This window comes from Montipora capricornis, chromosome 9 (assembly GCF_036669925.1).
Source record: "Montipora capricornis isolate CH-2021 chromosome 9, ASM3666992v2, whole genome shotgun sequence".
In the NCBI taxonomy this organism is placed as follows: Eukaryota; Metazoa; Cnidaria; class Anthozoa; order Scleractinia; family Acroporidae; genus Montipora; species Montipora capricornis.
The window spans coordinates 29,838,338-29,848,337 of NC_090891.1; the positions used below are offsets into that span (position 1 = coordinate 29,838,338).

At 39.9% G+C, this 10,000-nt stretch overlaps 1 protein-coding gene and 1 long non-coding RNA gene across 6 annotated transcripts in view; both read left to right on the forward strand.

Annotated features, from left to right (window-relative positions):
* The window catches only part of LOC138016200 (uncharacterized), a 9,042-nt gene extending 8,825 nt beyond the window's left edge, over positions 1–217 (forward strand). For all 4 annotated transcript variants that reach the window (XM_068863367.1, XM_068863364.1, XM_068863365.1 and 1 more), the window contains exon 5: positions 104–217. In XM_068863367.1, the coding sequence (XP_068719468.1) occupies positions 104–141 (38 nt within the window). In that variant the 3' untranslated portion in view covers positions 142–217. The remainder of the gene's footprint in view (positions 1–103) is intronic.
* A 5,699-nt stretch (positions 218–5,916) lies between these two features.
* LOC138015640 (uncharacterized) overlaps positions 5,917–10,000 on the forward strand; it is a 7,876-nt gene continuing 3,792 nt past the window's right edge. Inside the window, exons 1-3 of one of the 2 annotated variants that reach the window (XR_011125594.1) lie at positions 5,917–6,182; positions 7,026–7,098; positions 9,396–9,501. This is a non-coding gene — a long non-coding RNA (uncharacterized lncRNA). Of the gene's footprint in view, positions 6,183–6,692; positions 6,892–7,025; positions 7,099–9,395; positions 9,502–10,000 lie in introns of those variants that run through there. The other variant, XR_011125595.1, reaches the window with a different exon arrangement.

Here is a 10,000-nt window from a genome sequence, read left to right on the forward strand (position 1 = left end):
TGTACTGTAATAAGGGTATTTGTCAGTAGCACTCCTCTTATCAAGCGTACTAAGTTCTGCGGCGCATTCTCACGTACTTTTTTGGTGTTATTTTCCTTCCTAGAATATCGGCAGCTGTTGAAGGACATCAACAACAATTAAGTGCTTTCTCTCGGTTTCAATTTATCCACTCTTCAGTAACGTGAAAATAAATAAATAAATAAAATTGCTCTGAAAATTTGATTTGTTTTTGAAAGTATAGACTGCACATATATAGCTTGCGTTGCAAAAGTAGTTGGGGAGGGGGCTGACTTACGTTTAGGGAAAAAGGGTATCTTAATAACTTTTAAAGAACAAGGGAATGGTTGAGTTGATTCGGAAATCAGGGAGCATTAGTTTTCGACCATTTTCTAACTTTTGGAGAATTTTCATGAGGAATTTTGGACGAGGAAAATTTCGATATCCGGGCATTTCGGAAGGCTGAATTTCTTTATCTGATTCTGGGCTACGGGACTATACAAATATGTACTTATCATGAGGTTGGAACGAATGGTAAAACCTATGAAAATAAAAGAACACGAGATCCTGAAAATTTAATTAATAGTTTTGGGATCAAGGGAACTTGAAACCGTGCAGAATTTTACCAAGGGAAAGTAAATTTCGGGGAACGTATGAGATTAATAGCAGTGAAAAAGGCAGAAATTTTAACTTTTTGTAGGGAATAGCGAAACATTTACCCCGAAGGAGGGAGGCCTTCTTCGTCGATTCTTTATGGACACTGCTCCTCAGGGAATAACATCATTGGTTGGAGCCTGAAAAACACCTCACTAGTGATCAACGTCTTTTTTTCAATGAAACATGTAGCGTCTTGATTACCCTTCCAGTCCACCTCATACATAGAGTTGTTTCGAGAAAGGTTGTCCAAAAGAAGCATTAAAGCGTACGCGACAATACCGAAAGGCATTATGGTAAACCGTCAGTCAATTTGAGTCAACGAAAACATGACGGCAGTGCTATCGAAAAAAGTCTCCCAGAAATACATGAGTGAGTTTCAAAATTCAGTCAAATCATCCAGGCCATGAATTAGTAACAAAGGGTTAGGATTCACAGAAAGGGAGGATTCTGACGACTTTAACCTTACTTATTTTAGGTCGTTTTTCGTAGAGAAAGTTTGAGAAATGTATACAATAATCGTGGCGCCCGTGCAGAGCCATCGGTTTTGCTAATGAACCTTTTTGATTTTGGACGTGTTTTGGTAGCGTGATGGCGGAAGAGAGCTTCAACATAAGTCTGCGCGTACTGCCACTTCATCAATGCTATGTCCTAAGAACTCTTTCATCCTAATAGCTTGCCATCGTAGGTCGTGGCTGTACGTTCGTGGCGCCGTTCACTTCATATTGAATACTGTCCCATACTACCTTTCGGCACTGTCGCGAACGCTCTTGCACTTCTTTTGGACAACCTTTCTCGAAACAGCTGTATGGACATAAGCGATCCTTCCGTCACCATGCGATTGAATTACAAGGCTAGAGCGCAATGATTGGTTTCCAATCTCTGCATGCATTATTCAGTGTACACTTGCTGGAGGCATAACTAAAGGAGCTAATGGTTGTATACCACTGATTTACAAGCAGAAACCGGCTGGTACTAGGTTTGTTCAAATGGTAAGCAAAAACTCCCGAATGGGAAATTTAGTTTGGATCGGCGTGTACCATTTCAACATGGCGGCGATGACGTAAGGTAAAGACCACCTATGGTGCCCTTGTCATTATTTCACCCTCCAACTCCAACTTGTCTCTTTGGACTTTCCAAGCTTAAGGAACTCAAGCTAAAGAAACTTAAAAAGCCTGAAGGACATCCAAAGTTGAACGGGACTCGCGTACATGACCGTGTAATTTTCGTTGCACAGTGCTCTTACTACCACTATCAATTTAACCTCGGATTTTGCCATTATCCGGCCTTAAGAGTCCTCATGGGCCCGATGAGGATGAGTAAATAAGTAGTAAGTAGAGAGTTCGTATTATATCGTGAAGAAGAGAAAGTGTGATCAAAAATATATGAAACACAAAGCCCTATATTTGAACTGCTGATATGTATCATCCCAGTACTCCATTTAGTTCGCGTTGTACAATATTTACTTGGGACTCAAAGATCTTCGACGTGACGGTCCGGGTCGGTTTCCCGCCATATTTCCGCCGCTTTGCAACTCCCCACGACGACACGACTCGTCACACTTTAAATCCAGCGGTACTTTTGTTTTCGTGTGAAGACCGGTTTCCATATGATCTGCAACGGCCTTCGATCGGTGGATGATCAGGAAGGTTGAATCTGGTTCTACTTTCTCGGCCATTACGAGTCTTTACGACTCTTCCGACAAAGACAATTTTTAATGGAAACGTGTGTCTGAGCCACATACTGTTGTTCGCCTTGAAACACGTGTCATGTCTTGTCCAATCAGACTGAAGGTAAGTGCGCACCTTTTTCTCCTCGTTTCGCAGAGGATTATTGGTACGCTTGTCTGCGATCGCTTCGGATTTGAATGGACATTTGCTTGCGGTGTTTTGCTTTACGATCGTCTGCGATAAGACCTATGCAGAAAGCTTCCGATCGTGTTGCAGACCGTTGCAGATCATATGGAAACCTGGCTTAATTTTAAGCAGTGCTCGAATCATGATGTATATATGACGAATGATGTAAACAGTGTATAAAAGTCACGGAATCATGTTGTGTATATTATCACGCATCTTGATGTAAATTTATCAGATCATCTCAATGTAAGCGTAGCAACGTTTAACATGTAAATATAAGCTTCGATGTTAATATGGTGAATTTTGGTGTATGCATATGACGGTCCTACGATGCACATGCACAACGACTCAGTTCAATGTATGTATGTCATTCTTATTGTGTATAAAATAGCACATCTTCACGTTTTGTCCCTTTTTGACAAGCATAGCGACCCCAAGACCTGTGAAGAGAATATCATTATTGTGTTTAATGTTTGTTCGTCTTCAATTAAAAAAACATCATGTGTTTTGCTTGTTTGTTTGTTTTACGAGACATCTGGTTTGTCTCTTCTACTGGGCAAACCTGCCCAGAGGGAAGGAGCACGAACAGGACTCGAGGTCCTATGCGAGGTGCTCCACCCTACCCTATCCAGACCAGAAAGACCAGACCACAACACCGGGGACTACATGCCCTACTCTTTACGACAAGTGTGCGGGTTCTTTTACTTCCCACAAGATTATGAACATTGAAGGGTTGTGAGACGGGACCTCCGGATTATCGTCCTTATCCGAGAAGACTAGAGAGTCTAACCATATGCAGATGTAATTAAAAAGGCAGCACTTTCTTCTCTCTCCTGAGTGTTGGTCTCGGAGTTGAACTCACGACCTCCCGCGTGCGCCCGGTGCTCAACCAATTGAGCCACCGGTGCGCGGTAAAGTATGCAGGCCAACTCGAACTATTACTTACGCTCGTGTTGATGATTGCAACACGCAGGGAGTATAGATAACTAAACTAGCAATTCAAGAGTTATTTGCTCGATTCCTTTTGGAAGCACTCGGAGTTTTTCTGGGCCCGTCTCATCCACTGACAAATTCATCTCTCGATTCACAGTAATTTGGATCCAGAGAACACAAATGTCGTTGGAAACGAAAAATACAGTATATTCGTAAACACGCAATATATACTTATTTTATTAATTTGCAGCAATCCAGTGACAATAGCAGCATTGGCGAAAACTAACTTTTCATTTGTACTTTGATTCTTTTTGGATATTGTACGGTATTTGAATAAAATAGTTAACAGATTAAAGACTGTTAAATTAGACTTCGCGTTGGTACATTCTCCACGTGTATGTCCTTTGTTGTCATTTACTTTAAGCCCAGTTCATAAAAATCAGATTCAGAAATAGCGAGGTAAACAATGCTTTATCAATCAGTCAAGAAGTTATCACATGGAATGACGAAGCCCGGACTATGTTCCCATTTCACAACAATAATGACATCTCATTTTGTTGCTGTAATTGGATTTTAAACTCACTCTCCTTATTCAACTAGACCCTCCTTGAGGGTACACTGGGTTGCCTGTGGTACGTGCAGCGTTCCACGCAATTTTTTTCCAGTTTTTGGGGGGGGGGGTGGGGGGGAGGGTCACCCAGAAGTCATACCAGAAGTCATACCAGAAGCCATACCAGCAGAGGCCCTTTGGCTCACAGGTCCTCACACGTTCGTACGACGAAACAGATCCTTTTCTGTGGTTAAAAACCTGGCTACCGGCCTATTAATTAATCATTTGTCAGAAAGAAGAAATTCCTGTCCTCTTTAAAAAAAATTGACACGCATTGCTTACGTGTGGTAGTGAAGTAACACAGCGATTTATTCCATAATGTCAAGTAAGCTGTGTGTTGTCTTCCAGGAGATTCAAGTTGTCCTTGCGTAATATGTTGCTCTAACAGTGCACGATATTGTTTTGGTATTGTCTATCATTGTAGTGCCATGGTAGAAATCTTGGGTAAATAGCCTGAGAAGACATGTGGTTACTAGCAAAGTACTGAGCCCAGAAAGATTGAAGAAAATAAATGGGAAGTGAAAAACATTGTCTTCTGGGATGACATGTTGACAGTTGTCTTTGCGTAATATGTAGGTCTAACAGTACACGATATTGTTTTGGTATTGTCTATCATTGTAGCGCCATGGTAGAAGTCTTAGATAAATAGCCCCTTGAGAAGACATGTGGTTACTAGCAAAGTACTGAACCCAGAGAGATTGAAGAAAATAAAAGGGAATCGAGAAACATTGGCTTCTGGGCTGACATGTTGATCATGCAACTTCTTTCCACCACAAGTGTAAGCGTGCACTGACAGCATCTGACAGCTTTGCAAACAAAAGTTGAAAGCTGAAGTTGAAAGCTGAAGTTAATCCCTGTTCGGCGGGGTAGTAAGAAATATACCACTCAGTAACAGAAGCATAGGACCGAAAATTCTATTTTAATGCTATCATCTGCGAACCAAGCAAGATACAGATTTTGTTAGCTTGCTTTATGCAAAACAAATATTGATGTAAAAGTAAATAAATATGGATACACAATTTTTAAGAAGAGCAGAAGGAAGTTTCAGGACGGTCGATCGAGAATAAAATATTTTGCCATCGGTAACATAATCTACGACATGAACACAACATTAATTTTGAACCACGAATATAAAAAGTTACCATCAGCGAAAAACAGTTTGGGAGATTTTAGTTGTTTTGTTGTAATTGTACAAGTTTGGCAGCACCGAGTATCGCACATCGAATTCAGCGGGTGCTCTGATCAAGTTACCGCGTTATTTTACCGCGGCATGTTTACTCGCGAAACAGTGAAGCAACTGTGTCAAATGATGCCAAGCTACCGGGTTTTTGTTTTTGTTAGTTTTCTTTTTCTTTCGATTGTTATAAATTTTGACAAGAACTGTGCGAATTCAACACAAAGATCACAATCGCCCAACTCTCAGAGGTTGACCATTGTTTCTGGAAAATCAAAAATTTACTCTCCAAGACAAGGTTATTTATCACCAGGTAATTGCATCGTTTTGGTAATAGCAGCTACTTTATTATTCATCAGCGTCACAATCTTTTGCCGATTTTGGGGGTCATTTTGTTGAAACTCAAGCACGCTTCCAACAGACCTGTTTATTTTCGTGACTTATGCGTTACCACAAAAATTCTCCCCGTATCACATTTCCACACATGTATGCAAATTTGTTAAGCTCGAAAATTACACAACATGATAAATTTACAAAAGCTGGAAATTTCACAGAAATATTTTCCACCGAAACATTTATTGAAACAAGCAACATATTTGCTATAAGAGGCAAGAAACCCTTCCTGTTTCAGTTGCGTGCGTGCAAGCGAAACACACAATCACAAAGCATATGCAATTAAATAAATTTCTGACAGTTCACATTCAACCCTTTTCGAAAGAACCTTGACCGTAAATAATAAAGCACAAAAGAGACAACAAGCTTTCATTCAAGTAATTTTTCCCTGTCACATTTACAATTTTTTTTAACCTTTGCAGAGTTGAGTACAAAATGAATGTTACTTGCCAGACAAACAGGCAAACTTTAAGTAGATGCGACTTCAGTAAACACTGTGAGACACGCAACAGAGATCACAGATCTACTTGTGGTGTTCGATTCCTTCTCTGTCTTTGTTGAACCCGTAAGTTACCAGAGAAATTTCCATTTGGTTTCAGTGTTGTACGTAACACCACCTTAGGCTTGGCGAAATATTAGAAGTACAGCATATTTTGATTTCGGCTCGACGGGCGAAAGATTCACGCTGTCGAAGTCCATTACTCGTCGCTTTTAAGATTCCAGATCTTTATGTTTCACCGCCTGTCTTGACGTTCCATTCTTGAGCTCCATATTGGTATATTTTCTTTAAAGATGTACTAAAACGCCATTCGCGTTACAATGACTTCCGACGCCATTACAGGTTAATTGTGCAGAGCAAGCTACGTATTACCCCAGCCCCCTCAAACCTAACAAAATACGCACAGAAGACTCTATGCACAAAGACACCACTTAGCAGGGAAGTGACAGGCAAGACTTTTACCGACACGGAAAAAAATACTAAAAAAAATAAAACGGAAATCTACCCATTTTCCGACTGGGTTTGGCAACCCAGTAATTATGGTTTGCTCGACCAGTGTGAGGTATCCGATATAATTCATCATAAAATTGAACGATTTTTTGCTCGGTATTTCAGTATCGTTTAATTACATCCAAACTGTCAGTGTGGTCAATAGCGGTGGGTAGAAATATATTGAAGAGTGTTTCGGGTAATCGCTTATTTTCAGGCAAAGTCAGACATTTCGTTTGGTATTGAGTTCAACTTTCGAAACATCGAACGTTTGAATTCAGCTAAGGTATGCATTGTATCGTAACCAAATGAACGATTTTTATTTTGCCGTCTGGAATTAGACGTCTTTTAATCAGTTTATTTCTGAATTTTAATTTTAAAAAACTAAGGAACTAACTTGTCGTGGAACTATCTTTTCAGAATTAAGGAACCTCTACGATGCGGCGAGACCTGTTAACGCTGTTTGTTGTGGCTGCTCTGTGTACTTTGACAGGTTTGTTACTGGAGTGACCAAAAATTGGAATAAAATTGCAAATGCCAAAAAAATCGAGGTGGGACATATGATGCCGGTAAAATTCGTTCTCAGGTTGATTCCGTTTTTACCTACTTAAATTAGTGATCCTCATTTTACCAACGGGTTGAACACGCATTCACGGGTGGATTGAAGAAACTTTGTTGGAGTCTAAATTAAGCCTAGAGATAAATTAGAGTCAGGTTAGAAAAGACAACAGTGAAAAGAACTGTGTTGGGTTGAGCATGTAGTGTAGTGGTAAAGATACAGGAGTAAAGATCTGGGAGATGCGAGTCTGTGTTTTGTTAGAGTTCTTCTATAGTTTTGAACAGTTATTTTGATATTTTAGTTAATTATATGACCATTCGATCAGTGCTGAAATTGCCTAACATTGCGTGACCTAGCCCCTTTAAGAAGATGCGTTGAGATGCGTAAAACAGAGCTCGAGGGAAGGTATATGTGTTTCCAATCCTTTTTGGGGGTTGAAAGCTGCTTTAAACAAGTAGGTAGAGTTCATATTCAAATTAGGTAAAATGAGGATACCTAGATAAAAACGGATTTGACCTGAGAAGGGACTTAAACGACAACACAGACACCTTCTGGATTTTTAGGACTCGTCTTTCAAGAATTTTCCAGACATAAGTTAAGTTATACATCTAATAGAATTTATACGATCTTCCAACCAGTTAGATACTCTGCCGTATTGAACTATGCGAGACTCGAGGGAAGTCGTCCATTAACTATAAGGGTGAGATGAGATCCTTCCTGCATCAGCTAGGAATGAAATGTAAATTGGTCGTAAATCCAACTGAAATTGTTTGAAATGAGATGACTAGCTCTAAATAGCGGCATGTTGGTTGCTTCTAATAGCAGCGGGTCTTTCATAAACATTTTGACGCTGGTACGACTACTAGTACTACTCAGTCCTACTACTACTACTACTACTACTACTACTACTACTACTACTACTACTACTACTACTACTACTACTACTACTACTACTACTACTACTTCTTCTTCTTCTTCTTCTACTACTCTCCCACACACAGTGCTGTTGATTGTTGATGCAAACGTGGCTCAATTGAAAATCAAAGGTAATATTTATGATGGAATCGATAATATCTTCTAATTGTTTCTTATTTCAAAAAGTCGTGTCAATGGGATCATTAGATACAGATGGAGAAAAGCCTGATATAGGTATGAACTTAGATTAACTCAAAATCGGCCAAACACATCACGTTTAAAACACTATTAGCCAGCAAACAAACCTTAACAAATTTACTGCCTATTTTTGAAAGTCTATCTTTGGATGGTTTTAAATAGAAAGCTATATCAAATGAAACTAATTTTGCTGATGTAATTTTTGCTTTTACAGCAGTGGATTTTTTCAGGATCAAAAAGTCACATAAGTGACGGACCAATGATGAACTTCACAAAATTTACAAACTAGTCAATTAAAATAATTTCTTCTGGCCTTGTATTCGAAAAACATCCAGGCATTTTGGTTTTTCCTAATGTTTTGTAGGAGAGACTAGACGCTTAACAAAGTAATTAGCTAGAAAGTTGTTTCACAGTGACTCTGAAGTGCGCTCATTGTTTTAGCAGAGTTGATCTAGGACCTAGGAGTAAGTGCTTACATTCTAATGATTCTGAAGCGATTAGGGAGAGGTGGATAGGCTATTATCGTCTGCTTTCCTGTTTGCAGTGAGAATCATCTCTTCCGCTCATTCTCTACAGGAATAACCATTCTCACTGGAATTTCTGTAAATGGGCCGGTGGAGTCAGAAAACGTCCAAGATTTGGTCAAAACTCTTCCTTTCCAGCGTAGTGAATAGCGAGATAATAAACGATGCTCTTCCGCAGGGCTTTGATCTATTCACCCCACCCCCCTGAGGTGAAGCGGCTTTTTGAGCTGGAGGTCACCAGTTCGAACTCCCTCTCATTGCCTCGACGTCTGTTCCGACTTTTCTCTGACCCGAGTAGCTGTAGCTTTGAACAACCGTAAAACGGAGCAAAGATGGAGGGGAGGGAGGGTAAAAGATTCACACCAAGAGTCGCACGTTTTTCAGTTCACTGGCACGTGTTACCCTCGTAAAATAAGGACCTTTACCTTTTAGAGTGGGTGAGAGAGATGTAGATGAGGGGAGATGTCTTGTCTTAGGGTGGTGGGGTGTTAAAACACTGTGGGAGCTAATAATATTCCCTAGACTCCTTGCTAAAGATGAAATGGTATCCTTCATCTTTTGTTCTCATTCCGCTTTTTTTGGGAAACTGTACAGCTTGGCCTTTCCCACGGCACCTTAGAAATAGAAGAAGGAGAAGTACCACAACCAAAGCACCTGCTACCACCAAAGAAACGATTACTACCAACACCTTCGGTGACATGTAAGTAAATGTAATGTAAGTGAAAGAAAACTGTACAAAAGCGTTTAGTTTGTGCGGTATTGTACAGAAAGAATTGAAGCAAAATAAAAGTGTTAAAAAGCCGAAGGGGAAGGAGGCACCCATTCTGTCTGTGTACGATTAGCTTTATCTGGGAATAATAATAGTTCAGTAACCCACTTCCGTTTATTGTTTGATATCTTCCTGCGTGCTTCGGTTTGTATCATTTAGTCTCGACACTTTCATTTCCATTTTGTACTTTTGTCTTTGCTTCGCCCCTTTCTACTCTGTGTATATGTTGTCGGTCAAGTCCGGGTTCAGATGAATCCATTTTTACCTAGGACAAAAAATTGGTGATCCTCATTTTATATAGTCCACCTAGTTTAAAGCAGCTTTCAACTGGCCAAAAAAGGATCGAAAACATACACCTTCCATCAAGCTCTGTATTACGCATCTTAAAACATCTTCTCAATGTTTCGTATCATCCTATCGGTTTCTGTAT